Source organism: Lathamus discolor, chromosome 5 (assembly GCF_037157495.1).
Source record: "Lathamus discolor isolate bLatDis1 chromosome 5, bLatDis1.hap1, whole genome shotgun sequence".
NCBI classification, from domain to species: domain Eukaryota; kingdom Metazoa; phylum Chordata; class Aves; order Psittaciformes; family Psittacidae; genus Lathamus; species Lathamus discolor.
Window position 1 is genome coordinate 18,657,639 of NC_088888.1, and position 22,025 is coordinate 18,679,663.

Below are 22,025 nucleotides of genomic sequence, written 5' to 3' on the forward strand. Positions count from 1 at the left end.
AGCGGAAGCACGTCCTCACCTTTGACCCTAGCCTGCCAACCCGACCGACGGTTGCCTGGCAACGGCGACGCGGGGCCGCCATGGACGCAGCATCGCTGCCCGCCGCGCTGGAGCTGGCGGCCGGCGGCGGCGCGGGGCTGAGCCCGGAAAAGCGGGCGGTGCTGGGGTCCTCGCTGCTGCTCCTGCAGCGCGACTACCGCTTCCATCGGGTCTGGTTCTGGGGCTGCATCCAGGGCGTGCGCGGCGCCTACTACATCGCCGAGGGGCTGGGCCCCGACCGCGCCGCGCCCCGCAGCCGCCTGTACAGGTGCGGAGGTCGGGCCGGGCCTCACAACAGCTCCGTGCAGGGGACGAGCAGCTCCCTGGGAGCGAGTGGGACCGGGGGGTTCGGTCTGGGAGCTGGTGGGAGAAGAGAGGGGACTGGGGAGCCAGGGCAGGCTGCCCAGCTCCTCTGGAGGGGGCCCCTCTGTCCCCTGAGGGGCTGGGCAAGGTTGCATTAATCAGGGTTCTTCCGCGCGCTCAGGCCTGTGTCATGCTTGTGCTGCAGCTTGAACTGCGTGGAATGGAGCCTCCTGCCACCAGTGACGAAGGAGATGATTACGCAGGCTGAGCAGCTGACGGGCCGCTTCCAGGGAGATCCTTCTTTTGCGTATGAGTTGGCTGAGATAAATGCAGAAGATGCTGAGAAGTTGACTGAAGGTGGTAAGGAGGTAAATACAGCAAAACACTTCTGAACTGTCTTTGCTACAGTTGTACCCCTCACACTGGACAGGTAGTGGCTCCTCCTCCTTGTTTGTAATAGGCAGCTTGAGCTCAGGCAAAATATACCCAATTTTCTCTTTCCTGTCACTGTGTAGCAACAGCTTCTTGATTGAATTCTTATTTCAGTTACTCCTGGAGTTAAGACATGGCTCAGAAATACTATATCTCCCTTATGTTTTACTATGCACAATTGGTACAGGTTCTCACTGCAGTTTCTGAAGCTTTAATAGGGATGCAGGCACCACTATTTATAAATGAATAGACAAGTCATAAGTAGCTTAATTGAGAGGGAGGAAAGGATGGAGGGAGGGGTAGTTAGCCCTCTGGTGGGTCTCGACTGTCTGCTCCTAGCCACATTTGCTGTCATCTCATGAGAAGAATGTCCAGTTTGAGGTCCTACTCTTAGTGCCATTGGGCTCCAAGCTGATGAGTCAGTTGTTTTTTCTACTGTCACCTCGAGTTCATTTTCAGAAATGACAACAAGGCTAGTCCTTGCCTTTAAAATTTGCCTATTTTACTTTAAAGATCTCAATCAAGGAGGAGGTCCGCCTTGTAGCTACGATAGAACAGATAGACCGAGCGGTTGGTATCATCCCCCGGGGGGCATTTGTGAAGACTCCTCTTGGGTCTGTGCATGAAAACAGAAACTTTGAAGGTAAAGTCCCATTTTCTTTATCAGGATCAACTGTACTTTGATCATAAAGGCTGTAAATTAAGATGACTTTCTCTAGTTGATGTTTTGATTTCAGGCTTATTTTTTTCCTTGGGTAAGATGAACGGGAGGAGAGAATTCAATGCCACTAATATTCAGGTGCATGATTCAACTCTGGGAGGTGGGAGGAGAGTTAGTAATGGCTCTGAATCATTAAACCTGTAGTTCCATTTGTCTGGGTATAGTTTATGTCGGTGTTTAGCAATTATAGCTGCAGTGAATTCTCCATCTAGATACAGGATGCAAGCAAATGGGCACAGAGGGTTGGTCTCAATTCAGTGTCTATTGCTTCTCTGAGCTGCAGTTAGCACGGTCTGCAATGCACAGTATCAGGGAGTGCTGCTGCCCTGTTTCTGGCAAGCCTTTGATCTTCTGTGGAGTCCACTGAAGAAAGATTGTGATTCTGTCCTATGCTGTGGGTGTTAGAGAAACAATATGGTATTTGATGATACGGTGAATGTTAGCCTAGATTGCTGTATTAACGGTCACCAATGACTGTTTGCAGGTCTTTCTTTCACGGAGGCAAAAAAATTAAGTTCCTATTTCCATTTTACTGAGCCTGTTAATCTGAAGAATAAAACTCTGCTGGAAAAGGCTGATCTGGACCCATCCACTGACTTTCTAGACTCTCTGGAGCATGATATCCCACAAGGTAAAGGCAGCAGAATCTACAATTAAAATGAAATGAAAGGCAGTCTGAGTAGTCTGGGAAATGCCAAGGCAACGAGGTGTGGGTTACTGTAGAGTTGGTATTTGCTTATGCAAATCTGTAAAGGAACTTTATCCTTTACTACGTATTGTATTTAATTCCTTTTTAAAGTAATTATAAAGGCTTACAGTGGTAAGATGTAAGTGTACTACGGCTGTCACATCCTTTCCACAGGTCTGACCACACCAGCAGTTATTCCTTCTGCCTGAATGCCGTATTCTGGCCTCAATTCTGTAAAGCCTGTGGTAGCTGGTGTTCCTCTGGGGAGAGAGAACACCACTGATAGAGGGAATTTATATGGTTTGAAGTAATTCACACCTCTTGTCCCACCCCACTATTCCTGTTCTTTATCTAAATGGGCTCTCATTAACACTAAGCTGATATCTTTGAGAGGCTGAATTCAAAAGTTCCTTTGATAAACTCTGACAGAAATGCTGCAGTGTGGAATAATCTGTACTTTAGCAGGATTACTCACCGTGGCAGGAGAAAGAAAGATGTGCATACTGGAATGTATCTTCAGTTCACATCTGTACTGTTCTGCTGGACAACTGTTAAATATATTTAAAGCCTCCTCTAGGGATGTCTCTGGCAGAATCTTTCTCTAAAGAGATGGGAACAAGTTGTTATTTGCTTCTAACTGCTTTTTTTGCTGATTTGCTGTATTTTTTTAATTTTCTTTTTTAATTGGGCCAAGTGTTTTCACATTCTGCTGTCTAGAAAGATTCTTGGGACACAGTCAGAACTTAGCTTTGCTGTTTCTTTCCTATCCTGAAGTAGCAAGATAGGATAGTAGGTGACCTGTGCCAGATGGAATTGGCTGGAAGGACAGCGCCTTGCCAGTGCTGTAAAAAGCTTCTCATACATACATACATATATATATATATACATATATATATACACACACACATGCATATATATATATATTCCAGCCTTTCCTTTTGCAAAAAAAAAAAAAAAAAAGAACTAAGACTGAACTGAACTTAGTGAGCTTCTGCCTGCATTCTGAACATTTTTGGCTGTTCAGTGCATAAACAGCAAGAAAATCTAAACCATTGTTCAACTTAGTGGGTATGTCCTTGCAGCAGTCATTTTCCAGAGGTGCAGTCTGGAGAGACTTCATATTTTTACATACACTGGCTCAATCAGCTGGCCCTTTTGTCTCAAAAAATGAGTATTGCAAGGGGGATTAGTACTAGTTAACTCCTAAGAAAACTTTAGCTGCAGTTTCTTATGGTAGTTCAGGTGTTGCTATGGTTTGTATTTCCCTCTCTCTCCCTTTTTTCCTAGGGTTTGTGGTAAAGAGATTTTTGGTTTTGTGAGGCCTGAAACTACAGAGCCACTGCAACAGGAGATGAATCTGTGGTGCTTTCTATGTTTCTACTAGAATACAGGCACCAAGGGCTAAGTGCCTGAAAGCCGATTTGCATCACAGAGCTGGTTTTAGCCACCTCTGAAAGATTACAGATATTATTCTGCAGTGTTTCACATCTAGTTCAAGGGACCAGGGAACTGGCAGGTCATGCTGTGTGTTAGACATGGATATGGTGGTTTTGTTGAAGTCTTTAAATCAAATTTGACTTATAGCTGTATTTTACCCTGTGGCAGATAGAAAATGGGGCTCAGCTGTGCTGTTGTCATGTTTGTCTTCCCTGAGGCCACCTGAGGTCTGTGTTATTGTGAACCTTTGCCCCCTTCCTGGGAGGTTGTGGTTGTTAGTGCACATTTCAGCCTCCTCAAAAAAGTTACCTCTCAAAGACTACCTGAGCTCAAGGGAAGTGGAGTCCTTCTTAATGGCAAAGAAGATTCATCATGGTGCCTATGCAGCTCTGGCTGCTCTGTCCTGCTCTTTCTTGGACTGGACCTGAGGACTGACGGAATGAGCTTGTCAGGTGAAGGAAGTAAGACATGAACTTTTTACCGGATCAGCAAAGCATGTAGCCTCTCTAATTACACTCTATCACATGCAGACAGGAGCTCTAACATTAAAGAGGTCAACCTACCTTCCCTTTAGACAAGCATTCAAGTTGCCTAAAGTACTGGTTACTTGTGAAAATGTGTGTGTGTGTGAAAGAACAGAGGGCAGACATAGGCTTTCTGCTGATTTTATCAGAGTAGCTCTGCCAAAGTCACTCAATTCTGGTTGCAAGGCACTCAACTGCTGGTTCTTGGATTACCCTGCTTCAGCTCTGCCAGTGTGTGTTGGTCCTAACCCAGAGCAGACACTGCATTTTGTTCATAGCTCTGTCAAATCCCTTCATTTTGACCTGAAACTTTTCTTCCCTTTCCTGGCTAGATCTTCTCTTGAACAATTATTGTCAGAGCAGAAGTAGGAGTTCCCAAATCTATTGTATCTAGAACTGTGACTGAAGTCAGAATTGTCTCTGCCCTCAACAAATACACATGAAGTGGACTGGGGTTGAGTGATGTCTGAGTGATGCTTCTAGCCTGCACTGGCTAGAATTTCCTTAAAAGCACCTTAAAAGACCTGAAGAACAGGACTGAGAGATTAAGGGCTAATCTTAACTTGTCTAAAAGTAACAACTCTGTTGGAATAGTTTTCTTTATAAATTGGAGACTGAGCCTCTGTGACGGCTGTCAAGGGGGTAACTGTCATAAAATGTATGGTGTGTCATTATAGGAGAGCAGAGGTGTCTTACAGAATGGAAAGTTGGAGGCAGAGAGAACATTTTATATGACAGCTGAGAGGTGGGAAGAAAGGAAGTTAAATCCAGGCTGAATAAGGGAAATGATGGTAAAAGCGGAGAGTTTAGTGCAAGATTGGAAAACCTGGAGTTTTGTAACAAAACTGTCTGCCACTCTTATCTTTACCAGTGGTACCTGTCATGATTGCACGTTCCAGATTGTGTGTGTGTGTCTGTTGGGTTATCTGTGCACTTTAAGAGTTCAGAATATGTTGCTGCTCCTTCTCTAATCATACTGTGAGTCTGTCTGTTTTTTCTTGATGTCTCAGCTCCCAGAGACAAGTGACTGTGACTTAGCTTTTATTAAAAACCCCACATTAAAAAAAAATTATTGTAGAGAAAAGTGGGAGAATGTGAATCCTGTCTCAAAAGCAAATTCAGTTGGTTTATCCCCCTTAAAGTCTTCAGCTTTTTGAGCCAAACTTGTGAATTTGAGTTTGGACATGGAGTGGTTTTTTGAACATGGACTGATTGCGATACTGATCTTCTGTAACCACAGTATCAGATCATGTAATGCTTCATTCTGATCCAAATGGCCAGCTGGCCAGAACATTGCATGCTGGGATCTGTAGGTTTTGCTGCCATATGTCTGCATTAAAGATAAGCTTGTTTGCTCTAGTCTAAGCAGACAATCTGCTCAACTTTATGCACAATTAGATGTAGCCTTTCAGCTCCTGGCAGATTGCCAGTGTGGTCTTTTCTGCTGTGTGGAGTTCAGCACCCTGGGCAATAGCATTTTAGGAACTAGAGTTGTGGCAGTTTTACATGTGCTTGCAGATAATGGAATGGCAAAGCAAATAGCAGTAATTCCTAGCATGCCCACAGCATTTTCACTTGATGACCTAATGTTGTGTAGATGTGAAATAATAGTCATTTGTCAGGCATTGACATGATAGGGAAAGTGAAAAGGGAGAGGGAAGGATGGTTTTACTGTGACCATGGTATTGGATGAGGCAATTCATCAAGGATTAAGGAAGGGGACGGGAGAAAGCTTAAGGTGCTAGTGTAGAATGGAAAGCTTGGAAGTAAAATGGGATGGAGAGTTCAGTTCTTTGAGCTTTCAAACTGTGGTTCAGTAAAGCAGTAACCTGACTCTGAAAGTTTGTTACAGATTACTGACTCAGATCACTTTGATATGGAGATATGGGACCCTAACAGGGCACTGTTAAAAACTGATGCAGGAGTGGAGGTGTGTCCTAGGTAAAGGAAAAGAAAAATGTAGATAGGAAAAGATATGAGTGGAAATAAGATTTATATAGAAGACTTTATTCAAAAGTCACGACTCCCAGTCAATAAATAGCTGCTTTTGGTTGAAAGCCTATCACAGTTCACTGTTAAATGAGAGTAGGATTTAAATTTAAAGAATTTAAACTTTTAAAGAATGTAAAAATCAATATAGAAGGAAATGCATTAAAGTGGGAACAACAAATGATTGATATAAATTGCAATTTACAATGAGTAAAAAATGACAAAGGAAGCTGGGATATCCTGGAGTAATCAATGACAACTGTAAGGAGGATTTTTTTCCCTAACTATACTGAGAAGAAAAGAAAGCATTGACATTTCCAGCAATGGTACTGGAAACTGGCATTAAGTGGTGATGGTAAAAAGGCTGCTAAGAATGTGGACGGGCAGAAATGCTCAAGAATTTGTTTATTTATTTAAGAGATGAATCAAATTAAGAAAATAAAATACTGTTTCAGACAGTTTTCAGACTGTTTTCTAAGGGAGGATGGAGTTAGACAACCTTTACTGTGGGTCAAAAAGTGAAAATGGCAAAGCCAGGTAAGTTACTCCTGAAATCATTATCTCAGGAGACTTGTGGCATACTTAACAATGTTAATTGTTAATAAATCCCATAATTGCAGAAATATTACCCATGACTTATCTTGATTAGTAGTTGTGATTCAGAAATCACTGAACAAGTGTGTTTCTGGAAGGGGTGAGAGGGGGCTTCAACTGGGACTAGTGCCAGTACTGTTATTCTCCAACCTATTTTTAAGTGATCTGGAAGTAGGGGATTGGTGGAGAGACAAATAGTGACAAAGGCAGGGCAGCTCCAGAGATCTGGTAAAATGGGCTTACTTAAAGAAAGCACATTTTGATGTAGCTACCTACAAAGTCACATATCTAAGAGCAGAGACTGGAAGTCTACAATGTATGAATTGTATTTTGGAAGCTATGGCTGAAAAAGGAAATTGAGACACAACCCACTGAACACCAGCTCCCAGTCTGATCATGAGACTTAAAGGCTAATTTGATCTATAGATGAACAAACAAGGGTGTAGTGAATGGGAATAGGCAGGTGACTTTACTCTTGGCATCTACTGCTAGTGGAATCATAACTGGATTACTACACATTGCAAAACTGGACAGTTGCAGAAAAGAGCCACAAAATGATTCAAGGACTGGTAAGAGACATAAACAGTTCAATCTGTTTATCTTGCAGAAAATAGCAGGAGAATGACTGTGTAAATACTCCATGGGGTTTAAGTATTAGGTACTGAAGATCTATTTCGTGTAGCAGAGAAAAAAGGCATAACAGGAATCATCAGCTGAAAATTATAGCTAGTAAAACTAAAGCGAAAAATTAGGTACAAATTTGAACAGTGAAATGATTACCAGCCTAGCAAGGGCAATGGAGAGTCTGTGTCTCTTGGCATCTTAATATCATGCTGGATGTCTTCCTGGGAATTGTATTTTAGCCAAATGCAAATATAAGTTGTTAGTCCAAGACATGAGTAACTGAGTTCAGTTTAATGGGCAGTGGTGTGTAGGAGTCCAGAACAGATGATTTCCTGGTACACCTGGCTGTAAACTTGACAACAGCCATGGAGGGTGATCTTGGGCTTCTTCGTTGTCAGTGACAGTGACTCTAAGCACAGGCTTTGCTTTCTGGACTATGATGCATGAGGGCTCAAAGGAGGACCGAGGAGATTCTTGACTTAACATTGTCCATTGTGAAGGCTAAACTGGGGAGCTGAGACCTTTCAATGCAATTGCTGACTGTAATGCTGGTGGAAACTTTATAGTATTATTCTAAATATGTATAAAGTGGCAGGGTGGATCATAGTGAGTTGTCTACTTGCTGTTTCAAGATTCGGCTATAGTACCTAGACAGAAGAGCATTTCAGTTTCTTTACCATTTGACTATGGAGGGAGTGACAGCCACTCAGTCTGTAGCTCTGTTTCTTCACCCCAAACTGCATTTGGAGCATTCCTTATACAGCATTACAGACAAAGGGATCTGTGGCTATTTCCTTGGTTGAATACTTCTGACACTAACTTTTTTGTAAACTTGAACAGTAGCCTGGGTTAGAACACTAACCTCCTGTCCTCTGAGCTTCATTAGCACACTCTTTATCGGTTTTAGCAAAAGCTGGTACTTAATGGGTCTTTGAAGATGGAGAGGTTGCATTTCTAAGTGGGAGATAGTTTCCTTTGGTCACTCTCGAGAGCCATTTTGGTTGCCCCATCTTGGCTACCCAAAAACCCAGGTGCTGGAAGGAAGAAGGTGAGGAGGCAGGAACCCCTTTATCTCCATGCATTAGCACAGCTAATTAACTCCCTTTCGACCCCACCTCCAGGCGATTAATCCCCTATCAGCGTCGTCTACAGCCATTTGAAGAGTCTGTGTCTGCAGAGGTATTTACAACCCTCAGCTAGCCAGCAGAGAGCAAGTCTGCCCGTTATCAGGGCTCTAAGACAAATGGCTGCCTATCTCCCCAGTGGCCTTGCAAAATCCAGCAAAGTGCTGTGCTGTGCTGGCCACCTACTTTCACCCAGCCTCCCTTCTCTACTAACATTTCACAGATGTGACCTGAGCCCTCCCCTTGCGTTGCTTAACAATAAGCAGCACCTCCCCAGCTCTGTGAAAGCTGAGAGCAAGAGCACTTTACTTCTTAGCCTGCCAAGAGCCACACGGGGACAAGGCTTTTCAAGCTGTCTCACTGAAATCCAAACTGAAAGACCCATAATGAATGAGAGGGCACTGTTTCGTGTTAGCAAGGAAAAAAAGAGGTAGCCAAAATGTATACTGAAATACTTCATGTGGCTCACAGCTATCTTATTCCTGGTTAGAAGAAGTAATCTTTAGGCTCAGTGAATCTGAGAAACTGAGCTACATTATCCCATGGAGTTACATGCCACTTATACAAGTGGTTTTGACAAATAAGCTTTGTAACAGTGATATAGGAGGAGTAAACCGGATTATTGTGCACCAGAACAGTCGGGTTTCAATGATGAGACTCGAACCCAGTAGCTGTCTCAGTGGGTTATTAGTTACACCATCGGTACCTGAATTTCTGTTAAAACTGAAGTCGGCCATCCTTAGAAATAATCCTAGGAAGGCCGTAGCTGCTGCCTTCCAGCAGGGCGCACTCTAGTGCCAGCATTGTCAGTGCTGAGCGCAGAAAAGGAAACCACAGAGAGGTAAAATGAGAAAGAAAAGCACGAAGGGCAGCATCAAATTGAGGAGAAGCTATGGCCTGAGTTTCCAGACTGTGTGTGGTATACTGACCTCCTGAACTGTAGGTATGGAGAAGCTAGTCTGTCCCTTCCAAGCTTAGCCTATTTCTGGAATGGTCACTGAGCTTTTCAATAGCTTTCTTATCACCCTTAGAGATCACAAGCATGCAATGGACATACACAAATACATAAACATGTCTTCTACATCCTTCAAAAGTAGACATGCTCTTCATTGTTGCTAGTGATGTGTGGGCTGGGGAACCCTTAGAGGCTGTTAAGGCCACTCCTGCAGTGACCCAAGAGAGCTGCCTGGGAGCAAGACAAGATGTTGTCTCTCCTACAAGCTGGGGTGCTGCCAGCTCAGGAGTTCAAGATCAGCTTGGAACCTCTCACATGGCAGCAAAGCAGGAGGGCTCCAGAGCCAGCTACTATTATAGCTTTTGACTGGCTGTCCATGGTCTGCCTTGATTTCTGGAAAGGAGTCTGTTTTCCTTGGGCTTTGTGTCTATGGATAATAAAGCAGTGCATTCACTGCTTTTCGGTCCTAGGTCTGTATCACCTCAGGGGTCTTGTTTAGTCAGAGGCCTTGGATGAGTTTATACTGGAGCAGAGCTGCCCATCATCTGAGAGCTGTGGTAGTCCTTTGCTCAATTGACTGCTGCAGTGAAAAAATGAGTACAGAAGAGTCGTCTTTGTAGCAACTTTCCAGGGATTGTACTTAAAGTTTTGTCCTCCTAGTAAAAGAAACCATGGCCTACCCTGTGTGCATTTTAGCTCCTGATTCACTGGACATGAAAAGGAGATGAACTTCTTGCTGAACTGATGGGAAATGCTGGTAAAGCCTCTTAGAACCAGAGGTTGTAGTTTTATCACCACATCAGTCAGCCTTTGCCTAACCCTTTCTCTAGGAAATGAAAAATTACCTGTGGGGGAAATCACAGGGCAGTCTGTGTGTCACTGAAGTCCGAACAAGGTCAGCTTTTGCTGGGAGTGACCTATTTCTGAAGGGACTCCACGTAAGGAGTGCAGCAGTTGGCATTGGTGCCAGCCCTGCAGATACAGCTTTGCTCTGCTGTTTGCTGCCCCTTTGGCCATAGAACTTTTGCAGGGAGGAAGTCAGTAGGTGTTGACTTGTTTTACTGTACACAAGTATCATATGGATTGGAATTCTGCATCCTGAAGGGGTGTGTGGCTGTGTAAAAGGAAAAGGACAGTTAATCTATGGGTATATTTGTACAGCAGTTGTGCAGTACAGAGATAGTTAGGCTACCCCAAGCATTGGGAGATGCTTGGCCGTCTTTAGTGGCCTGAACTAGCTTCATTATCAACACAGCTGTGGGACTATGCTCAGTGTGACAGTCTTCCCAGAAACTGGTAAACTCTTCAGGTAATTTGGGATTCATACCTGATTTAGTATGAAAACATGGACAGTTTATAATCTGTGCCATCTGTTCCTCATTTTAAGTCCTTTTAACTAGTCCTGCTAATTTGATGATGAGGTAAGAAGTACAACTGGGAAACTGACAGGCTTGTAGCCGGGTCCCTCCTGCAGGAGAGTGAATTGGATGTGTTTGGTGGGTTTTGAATCCCAGCATCGAATGCTTTGTGTTCTCTCAGGATTCAGAGATCAATGTGAGGTTCTTTGCCCCTAATTCAGCCCCCGTTCATCATTATCACCTCCTCAAAGTGGCCGGTGCTTTGTTACCAGGAGAGGCAAAATCTTACAAGGTGGCCATAATCTCCTCTGAGAGTCAGACAGATATTCTCCCGTGGGTAAGAAAGTGACAGTGACCAAAAGCTCTAGGGGGAAGCAGGCTAAACAAAGCTGTCCCTTGCATCCTTTCATCAAACTGTTAATCTTTCTTTCAAAGACATCACATTTGTTTGGTAACAAAAGCCCCAAAGAAGCTGAATTGAGCCTGAAATCCTGTAGCAAGATTTAGAGGAAGCGTCTTTCATTCAGAGCAGGGAGGAGCGAGAGACTCCTTCTTTTTCTTCCTACCAACCAATGGGCTCACAGGAGCCCACGAAGGTGACGGATTAATGCAGGGGCTCCCCAGGTAGATGCTACGTGACTCGTGGCACGCTCCAAAAACGTTTCCAGAGCGACCAGCTGAACAAGAAATATGGAGTGTGATGAGATCCAGCATAAACTTGTGCTTTGGAAGGAGGGTGCATTGCCACTCTGAGAGATTTCCAAACGTACTACAGAAGACCCTAAATACAATGGTCTGTACTGTAGTTGTCAGAATCTAGATAGCAGGGATTTAAATCAGTTTTTCCTACTCCTCGTAAGTTCTGATTGCATATTGTCTTGCTGTTTCCTCCAGTGCACAGCCCTGTTCCAAATCTTTGTTCTGGGTGTTTTTCACGCAAAGTCTGCATCTTTTTCTTAACAACAACAACAAAAAGTGAAAAGGATTATAGCTTTATTCTAATTATCAGGTGGATTTACGACTAAAGGGCAAACTAACTGGAGGAGGCTATAATTTAATGTGTATTACTTCTGTGCTGGCTTTTTCAGTCCTTACCATCCTCTGCTGCTCATTTATGTCTGCGTATTGTCCGTTCTTTTGTGTTGGCATTGCTGGCTGTGCAGCCAGATTCCAGCTGGGAAAATAACTTTATTTTTGGCTAGACTATTTTTCAGCCAGATCATTTCCCTGACCTGGTTCACTGAGCAGTAAATAAACACTTTTGTGGTCTCTATGATGGAAGAGCGATGAGGGAGGGGAATAAGGGTTTGAAGACAGAGGCTGTTTCAACTGGATTAAGCAGCACTGTTGTCAGATGTCTAAGTATGGCCTGAATTCCACCCAGTACTCAGAGGCACCTAAATACTATTCATCATTGCAGTCCCTGAGTCTTCCCTGTCAGCAGGAAACAGGTACTTTGTGTGTAAACAGAAGGCCCAGGCCCATCTTAATTATTTCTGCTGCAGAGGTGTCCCCAGTGGCAGAAGATAATGGAGAGAAAAAGCCTCTGAAGCAAGATCATTTTACTTCGAGGTTTGGGCATGGTTGTATTTGTGTGTCAAAGATGTGGCAGGCGTTAGGACCAGGCAAGAGCCACTTGGCAGCATCTGACTGTTTGTGAGCTGTGCTTTCCTGGCTCTGGAGGCTTTTTAAAACAGTACTGAACCTGCAACCAGTCTGTGTTTTTATTTAATTATTATTAAATAGTTATATGGGGAATTGGCAATATTGACAGCAGTGTTAACATATGGGGTGCAGGTGGTGTGTCAAGCAAATGAAAGAGATTTAGTTTGCAGCCAGTAAGTGGCATAAAGGAGTGTGAGCCCCACGTAAGAATGGATGTGTCCTTATGGCTGGTAGGCTGTGTTTGAAATGTCTGTGTGTCGAAATTTGTTGAGAGCCAAAGCACAGTGGCCTTTCCTTACAGCTGCTGTGCTTCGCAATTTGTCTTTGTTCCCTACAGACAGCAAATAAGAAGTAGGAAACTCTTCCCAGTGTAGGGTTTTCTGTTGGAGGCAAATAGAAGCTAAATCCCATGGGTGCAGTGTAGCTTTGTCAGAGCTAAGTGCTTGGGGTCAGGCAGCCAAGCAGTGGCTGCTTTTGCAAAGGGAAATGGTTATGTTGCCCCTCTCTGGGTGTTAATATTTGTCCTATTACTCCATACTTCACTCTCTCTCAGGACTGACTGCAGCAAGTTACGTTATAACATGCTCTTGTGGCAGCATATTGTGTTAATGGTAAGTGCAACCATGCTGTAGCTGCTTTTCCCTTGAGACATTTCCTCCTTTGAAGAGGAATTGCTAATGTCACTTTTATGACCCTCTGTGAGCATTTGTGACATGGAGCCTATCAGGCTGTCTAGCTCTTAAAGCTGTTTCTTCTCAAGCTTGCACTGAAATGAGGCATTGCTGAATCACCTCCAAAGCAGCAGTGTTATGAGAGGTCATACTGAAAGTGGACCAGTTATGGCAGGAAAGTTCTTCTGCAAACAGCCCTCTTAAAAGGCTTTTGTTTAAAAGCTAACATCTCACGCACCCTCTTGCCTCTGTGGATTACAAGATTCAGCCCATAGCCGAGACAGACATGGGGGATGAGACAGGGATTTCTATTGGCGACTGGAAAGGAAGAAGAAGCTGAGAAGGAGATTGACTTTTGAAATTCAGCCCTGGTGTCCTGGCAGCTGTTGAAGGGCCATAAAAAAGGCAGTGGTTTAACACTGGGTGAGCATCAGGATCTTCAAAGCACTTTCTTGTTTGGGAAAGATGTAAGGAACTCCTCAGAATTCCTGCCTGTGTTTGGAGGGGTGGAGGCTGCAGCCCGATCCAAAGAGGGAATAGGAAGCTCCAGATCTTCATCCAGCGGATATTTTTCCCATGCTCTTTCCTCCCACACAGCAGCTCCCTCCCTTCCCTTCTGGAGCAGCAACAGGCAATGGTTTCAGCACAGACAGTGCTTGGCTTCCTTAGGTTTGCTGGGTGCAGCTTAAGAATTAACTTGCTCTTAAAAAAAATGTATTTTGAAGAATGGAAACCTCACCAGAGCAGTGTTACTGTTAGAAATCTCCAGCACGAGAGCAATGACCTCCAGTTCCCCGTACCTCAGTGGCTTTGCATGATTGCGAAGTTAACTCTGCAGCCTGATGTACAGACAATACAGGCTACAGCTCACACGCAGATGCAAGTTAAAATCAGTATTTAACTCTAAGAAAGCCAACTTTTACTTGCAGTCTCCGAGTTCTACTTTTATTCCCTCTAATGCAACTAATAATGTTTTTCCTAATGACTTTTATCTAGGAGTCTTGGTGTACCTTACAGACTGATGATGCTTTCTTACAGCTTCCCAGCCTCCCAGTAAAAGACCTGTTATTTGACACAAGGGCAATGATGAGCACAGGGACTGGCATGGGATATTCTGAGCCAATGTTGGCAAGAATTTGAACCCACCATCCTGCTTCTGCATTTTTGTTATAGTAATACAGACCTACAGCTACCTATGCAATGATTTTACTCCAAGAACCATTTGCAATAGTAGGGAAGGTTCTTTAAAAAAAAAAGAAGATAAAAGCTTTTAATTTTCATAATTAGTAATTCTCAACTCTCCTCATCCCTTTTTAAATTGTATTGTTAAATGCATTTCTAAGACTTTCTCTTCAAGGAGGAAAGAAGGCATATTAATTTTAAGCTATTATTTCATACTGTTCATTAGCTGCTGATTAAAGTACTTTTGGAGTGATTTATAACATCATTATTTCAAACTCCTACAAGAAAGGTGGGCCTGAAAAAGTATCGTGTTTGAAGATTGTGAAATTTGAGCTGTGATGGAAGAGAATACACTTGTCTTGGATTTTTTAAGGAGAACAACTTTCTCCATGTCTCATGAGCTCAAATACTCATTTTTTTTTAAATTTATTTTTTATATATACAATTTCCTCAAATACTGCTAACATGGTGAGATGATATAGGAAAAAATTAGGGTAGATTTAGGTTAGACATTAGGAAGAAATTCTTTATTCTGAGCATGGTGAGGCACAGGTTGCCCAGAGAAGCTGTGGCTGCCCCATCCCTGGCAGCGTTCAAGGCAGGTTGGACAGGACTCTGAGCAACCTGGTCTAGTGGAAGGTGTCTCTGCCTGTGGCAGGGGGTTGGAACTGGATGAGCTTTAAGGTCCCTTCCAACCCAAACTGTTCTGTATTTCTACGAAAATAAGTATTGAGATAATGGACTCTTAATTTCTTATTTTAAAAGACCAAGAAAACCAGACAGGTTCCAGAACCGTAATGTGATGTCTTCTAAGAAGGCAGACACCAGCATTGTGTATGAAGTGCAGTTTCTGAATTGGTTTTGTATGTTGCAGGAGTCTAGTCTGGAAAAGTGTACTGAATTGTCGTGGTTTAAGCCCAGCCGGCAACCCAGAACCATGCAGTCACTCACTCACTCCCCCCCCGCCCCTTCCTCTCCCCGCTCCCGGAGGGATGGGGAGGAGAATGGAAAGAATGCAGCTCCCACGGGTTGAGATAAGAACAGTTTAGTAACTAAGGTATAACACAAATCACTACTGCTACCACCAATGATAATAATGATAAGGGAAATAACAAGGGAAGAGAATACAACTGCTCACCACCCCCCGACTGATACCCAGCCTGACCCAAGCAGTGATCTAGCCCTTCTGAGTAACTGCCCCCAGTTTATATACTGGGCATGACGTGCTGTGGTATGGAATACCTCTTTGGCTAGTTTGGGTCTGGTGTCCTGTCTCTGCTTCCTCGCAGCTTCCCCTCTTCCCTGGCAGAGCATGAGACTCAGAAAGTCCTTGGTCAGAGTAAACATTACTGAGGACCAACTAAAAACATCGGTGTTATCAGCACTGTTCCCAGGCTGAAAGTCAAAACCACAGCACTGCACCAGCTACTAAGAAGGAGAGAAATGACTGCTACTGCTGAACCCAGGACATGAATAAATCACTCATCATAGCTGGGTTAGAGAACCGTGCCCAGTGATCTGGTTAGTAAAGGTGGTACTGCTGCTGCTGTTTGGCCCTGCAGAATAAAGAGCAGCTCTATGGCTAATCATCATTCTGGCTGCGAACAGGATCTGTGTGAAAATGACATTATAGTTTCAGGCAGTTTCTTAAAATTGTTTCCTATCCTCAACCCATGTTGTGTCAGTCCAGCTGGGATTGCCCTGAAGTAACCTGCTTGTTTTGCCCTCAGTTCACAGGAATACTTAAGCAGCACCAGCAAAACTTTATTGTCCATATTTGCATAGAATTAGATGGAGAATCAAGGCTCAGAGGAGAACTTTAAAGTATAACAACTTAGTATTCCCCAAACATCTCACATTTATGAATTTGAGCCCTTTGAGAGTTTGCAGCTTGGACAGGCTATAGGGAAATGAAGCAGCTGCACATCACAGCCTTCAGAGATCTGGCATAAAAGTGAATGGAGCTGTCTTCAATTACATCTGTCCACTTCTGCCAGGTGTGAAGGTGCATGGGAAGTTCCTTTGATCAGCAGTCAACTGCTGCTGAATACTCCACAGAGATTGATAAGCCTGTGTGACACTGGGTACATGTTCTGAGGAGATCATGGATCAGTGTACTCTGTTGTCCCACAGCATAGGTATGGGGATTCTATCAAGTTGAACTTTATTTTCTCTACCCTCTCTGCAAATTTGTCCAACAAAAAAGTCTGAATCCAGTCATAGTTCCTGAGAGCATTGATATCCCTGCTTTCCCTCTCACCTTTCCCACTTGCCATGCTCCAGGCATTTCCTTTTGTGCTTTGTAAATACTTTGGGGCAGAGGGTTCATCTGTGTTCATGGCAACATATATATACATGCTATCACGTGTACCCAGTCTGTTGGATGCTTTCAGTATGTCATGAGGCATTAACAAACTAGATAATCCCTACAGGCTTTTGCCACCCAACAAGGCAAGACACAGTCCTATTCTTGACAGACTTTTGCTTCTTGAAGGACTGGTCCTAAAAGACAATGGGAGTTCCTCATTCCATTATCTTTTTGTCAGAGAAACTCTTCCAAAAGTTTACAGTCCCCCCTCTGCAAACCAATGTGTAAAGCTGTAGCAAGACCCACCAGTATTTGGATGAAGGGCATGCAGATAACTTTGCAAATTCAAGCTGAAAGAACCATGCATTTAAAGCAAAGTCAGTTCAGTGTTCAAAGGAGAAATGGAAAAAGTTATTTGTCACGATTGCATTCAGACCTATGTGCTTGCCACTTGTTGCTCAACAGCCCTGTGCACAGTCTAGCTACTGCCACTAAGCAAATACTGAAAACTTGTAGAGGCAAAGTTCAAGAAACTGTTTGAAAGCTTGTCCTTTGACAGCAGATGGCTGTAGTGCTTCAGCCACTGGATGATCTGCCTTGTAGTGAAGTATTCTTCATCTGGGCTTCCACGCTGTCGAAGTAATGAAGTTTCTTAAGAACATGCAGATTTTGTCGGAAACCCAATAGGTCAGAATTTTTAATGCCAGTGGCTGAACCATAGCATGTGTTTTTACTCAGGTGTGACATAGATCCGATCCAGTCTGTGTCCATGAGAGGCACTGGAGAGACTGCATGGGAAACTGGGGTTGCCTTGTATGTGAAACCACTGCTTGTGAAGACACTAGCTCATGTTTTAACTAGAATGTTACAGGAGTGCAAGGAAGGTGAAAAGATGGCACACACCTGTACTGGTCCTGCCCTGTACGAGTAGTGCTTTGCTTTACTGTGATTTCAGCTGTTTGTCTTTAGTGGAAACATGGAGCTGAGTGAGTCAGAAGTAAGCTTTCCAGTGCAGAAATCTCCTGAGTTTTTAAAGACTGTGAATGTCTCTTTTGTATTTGTGTCCTGCAGCCAGACTTGGTTTGTCAGCTCAGTGACTGTCACAGAAGGCAGGCATTCTTGCTATCCATTTAGTTCCACATTTGCACATAACTGAAGAGGGCACTTTGAAAGGTAACAGATAAAGATGACATAGGATTTATGCTATGGCATAACAAAGCTGTGGAACATGCTGCTGACAGAGACAGGGCAAACAATGTTGTCCAACAAACTTCTGAAAAGTACAGAAATACAAGGAGAAGAGATAGGAAACAGGTGAGCAGCACAACTTGTGACACTTGGTTTTACAGGGCTTTGAATTGTGGTGTTTCTTTCTGATTCTGCAGCCACCACATACCTGTTTCCCCTCCTTCTAGCCCTCAACTACTGTAGTTTGCCATGAACTACATAAGAAACTATGTGTACTGTGAGTGAGTATGCAAGAACCCAAAGTTACCCCCAACACCAGCTGCCCAGCTAGCTGCTGCCTCCTGGTTGCCAGGCAAACCAAGCAACCTGTGCTCCCTCACAGCTGCGGGCAGACCAAATAGCTGCAGGAGCTGCAGTCAACCCTTAGGCCATGTTCTGTGGAGACCTGTAGTAGGAACTTGTGGTGGAACTTCTTCAGCCCTTTGTCGGATGTGAGTAAAATTGGCCATGAGTCGGAAGTGAGGGGGAGGACTGGCAGCTGACAGCAATCACAGAAGCCCTTCCCCAGGCTAACCATGACATGAGTAAGCATGAGTCAGAGCATAAACTGATGAGCCTAAAATTATCTACAAGATGAATACTGGCTAACTGGCCCAACACATTATGGGCCTTCTGCTTACTCTGGAACTGGCAGATTCTGGCTCAGGGTGCAGATAGGCTGACTTGAATCCAGGCCAGTAGTAGCCTGACAGCTCCAACTGCCTTTTTTTTCTTCCTTTTAATTTGTGCCTGTGGCTTTTGCCTCAAGATGGAGATTCAGCAGGAACCTTCCCTACAATGCAGCCCCTAGGCATTACTGATTTGGTGCTGAAGCTGGCGTTTTCCTCTCCTGGCAGCTCCTTGCCCTCCAAGGGTATTGAATCCAAGCTGATGCTCCAGCCCCCTTCCCTCCTTTCCGGCATTGTTCCCAGGCTGTCATGTCAGATGCAAAATAAATACTCAGTGGCTCAGAGCTCCTTGCATCCAGGAGAAATTGCATTTTTACACTGGCTCTGAAGATCGTCTTCAGAGCCAAAGCAAAATTAATGCAGAAACTAATCCCTTTGCCCCTACCACGCACATCCTCTCCAGTGGTGGAGCCAAGAAAGACTGAAGAGAATTAACCTTTTCTGTAAATTTCTCTGAGATAGGAAATATCCTGCTTTCTGCTTTCTCTTCTTCCTCTTTCCCAGTTGCTGCATCAGGGAAACCAGTCTTCCCTGGATCAGGAAAGTGCCTTCTTTCTCTTCCCACTACTGATGCTACAAGTTTATTTTAAGAAGAAATTTCATACCTATGCAGGATTGCTGTAGCTAGTGTTGGCTCTCTATAGCTATTAGCTAGACCAAGTAGGTGACAGAGCTGCTTAGAGTAACTGCTGCCTACTCAGAAGCAGCCAAGAATAGCTGTAGCTTCAACTAGGGCTTGAGTATACAAGATAGGAGCTCCAGGGGTCCCTTCCTGTGACGCATATGGCACTACCATCATAGCTATGGGAATATGCTACTGTGTGAACCTAGAGGCAGACATATGGAAATATAATGATGAACTGACAAAAGAAGAAAAGTTATCAAGGTTTCTGGTCTCCCAGCTTCCTTCTTTCAGGTGTCACAAATGCCAGTGCAGCCTTGTGCACTGTTAACTGGTGAGGCTGAACCCATGGCAGTCCTCTGCTCAGCTTAAAGACAGCTTGCTCCAGCAGCACTGCCTCTTCCTGCTTCCTAGTAACTCATTAACACATCCTCTCGCACAGGCTCCTGGACTGTCCAGCTAGAGAAGGGAGGCACCGTGGTGGTACTGCGGAGCCTGCTATGGCTCGGACTGACCTTCTACCACGTCCCAATGACCAAGCAATATGGCTACATCTACTTTGGCAATGGTGAGAAGAACCTGGATCTGCCCTTCATGCTGTGACTCTCCTGTCCAGGGTGAGGATTCAAGAACATTTAGATTTTATACTTAGGATATTCTTGTTTAGTGCTTGTTCTAATAAATATGTGAAACCTCTGCACTTTAAGCAGGATTCTTCTGTGTTTGGACTCTGGCCCTGATTCTTTTTGTAGGACTTCACTGTGTGCAATCCTCCCTCAACTCCAGATTGAATTCCCTGTAATGTGTCATGCAGATCCTTTAGATAGTAACAAATGGCATTTTCTTCCCTGATGGGCAAAGCCTGAGGTCAGAAATCAAACCAAGGCCATCTGTCTGATTACAAAGACACCACGCTTACACAAAAACTAATTTGGAGACAACATGAATGAATGCCAGCTGCCACCCATGAATGACAAACAGAAATAGAGTTTGAGTCAGCATGGAAAGCTGATGCATACTGTAAGGGATCTGTTCTAAACCCTGAACTGTAGAAAGGCATATTGAAGAGAGTATTTTGGTTTTCAGATGTTAGGTTTCACCAAAATTAGAGGGATCTTTCCAGCTCATGGCACTAAACTGTAGAAAAAAAAACCAAACTGTTTTTTTGCATCACCTGGTCTTTTTGCAAAAGGTGCTCATTCAGGTTCATCTCAAAGCATGATTTAATCCAGTGACTCTTCTATTTGTAAAGCTCATTGTGCAGAGCTACCTGGGCTAGAAGACATAGTAACTTCTGTATGTAGGAGAAAGAAAAATCTCTTCCTTTCTGAGGAGCTGTAGCTTCATAAAACAGAGGTGGTCAGCCAGAGATTTTATCTCATGATAGTTAATGAAGCGTTGGCTCTGCCTCCCAAAGCAAAAAGATTTTGGTCAGCTCAAGGGGCTGAATGTAAAGCTTGCTTTCATCAAGAAAGGCTAAAAAGAGCCATTATGATGTAATTTGATTTCCTGTGTAATAAGGGTTTACCCTTACTTTTTGTTCCTGTCCATGCCAACAGGTATTGGCAGATGATTCTGATGAAAGCAGTACAAGGCTAAGTGGTACAGTAGCACATAAAAAAAGCTGTGTTGATTTGTAGCCCCCAGACAGTTATCAAAGAAAGGAGCCAAAGGCAGTCATGACCCTGATAAATTTAATGAGCCTTTCATACCAGGGCCATAAGTAGCACTTTTCAAGCAGCAGTGGTCAGTAGGTGGATGGTGCATACATGTACTGTACAGGGAGAGAAATGGTGCCACTCTTTAGTTACAGGATGGAAAATGATGCACATTATCAGCCCCAAATGATCCCAGGAAGCAGCAGTATCACTGACATGGAAGACTTAGGGTAAATAGAATGGGGGAGGGGGAAAAAACAAGCCAAGTCATCAAGGATGTCAACATTCTGTATTTGCTATATCAAGGAGTGAAGCACAAACCAGGCACAAAAGCCCAAATGAGGCAAATGTGAGTTGAAATATAGGTTAATGGGGAATCATTGTTCACTGCTGGAAAAAGGAGGAAACATCCTTTTCCAAACCCAGCTGTGTACCATAATGAAACAAAAGCCTTCAGACCCTTTCTGGCTTTGAGGTAAGCGCCTTTGCCCCTTCCTTTCTCCAAATCATTCTGAACATTAAGTTTGCTTTGCTGAATATTGTATTCTCCTAGAGGAGCAGACTGCAGCTCATTCACACTGCAGACAATACCAATAAGGTTTTGGAATAAGAAAGTTGGAGGTACTGACAAACCTGCAAAAACAGCAGAACAGCGGAAAACAGCTGTGCTTACTGACTATGCTGGTTCTGGCCACTAGTGGTTTAAACAGAGAAGCTTTTGTGTGTATGTGACATTATCTTTCAGCAAAGGGTGTCCGACTGGGAAGGGCTTTTTGCACCACTTGGGGCCCCTCTTCCAGATGGGCTTTGCAGACCTGATGGACCAGCGGGTCAGATACCTGTCGAAACAACACAAACACATTTCAGTTTGAGACTGATCACTGAGAGAAGGTTCTGACTAAAGCAGGAGCAGGCATTGTTGCCTCTGCCTGCCCACATGCCTCTTTATAAAAAGAATAACTGTGAGCAGAACTCCCTCCATTCAGAAGGGACCACTGGAAAGGAATCTTTGATTTGGAACTTCTAAGCTGGACTTCTGTGTTGCACTCACCAACACAGGGTTTACTTCCAGCCTCACAAAACAAATCAGGTGTAGTCTCCAGTCTGCTGGCAAGCGTCTACCTGTAGCTAAACTGGAGTGCCAAATCCCTTCATTACAACTAAGTCCAAGCCTGCGTGCATCCAGCCTCTATGGGAGGTGCTATTTCAACAGCT

At 43.9% G+C, this 22,025-nt stretch overlaps 3 protein-coding genes across 5 annotated transcripts in view; 1 reads left to right on the forward strand and 2 right to left on the reverse strand.

Annotated features, from left to right (window-relative positions):
* GTPBP2 (GTP binding protein 2) overlaps nucleotides 1–22,025 on the reverse strand; it is a 220,971-nt gene that overhangs the window by 53,566 nt on the left and 145,380 nt on the right. The window lies entirely within an intron of this gene.
* RSPH9 (radial spoke head component 9) overlaps nucleotides 1–22,025 on the forward strand; it is a 22,658-nt gene continuing 633 nt past the window's right edge. Inside the window, exons 1-5 of one of the 2 annotated variants that reach the window (XM_065679956.1) lie at nucleotides 1–307; nucleotides 548–710; nucleotides 1,288–1,417; nucleotides 1,980–2,126; nucleotides 19,595–19,769. In XM_065679956.1, coding sequence (XP_065536028.1) covers nucleotides 81–307; nucleotides 548–710; nucleotides 1,288–1,417; nucleotides 1,980–2,126; nucleotides 19,595–19,755 — 828 coding nt within the window. In that variant the 5' untranslated portion in view covers nucleotides 1–80 and the 3' untranslated portion in view covers nucleotides 19,756–19,769. Of the gene's footprint in view, nucleotides 308–547; nucleotides 711–1,287; nucleotides 1,418–1,979; nucleotides 2,127–19,594; nucleotides 19,859–22,025 lie in introns of those variants that run through there. The other variant, XM_065679955.1, reaches the window with a different exon arrangement.
* The window catches only part of MRPS18A (mitochondrial ribosomal protein S18A), a 20,490-nt gene continuing 19,545 nt past the window's right edge, over nucleotides 21,081–22,025 (reverse strand). Inside the window, exon 6 of one of the 2 annotated variants that reach the window (XM_065679959.1) lies at nucleotides 21,081–21,649. In XM_065679959.1, the coding sequence (XP_065536031.1) occupies nucleotides 21,505–21,649 (145 nt within the window). In that variant the 3' untranslated portion in view covers nucleotides 21,081–21,504. The remainder of the gene's footprint in view (nucleotides 21,650–22,025) is intronic. The other variant, XM_065679960.1, reaches the window with a different exon arrangement.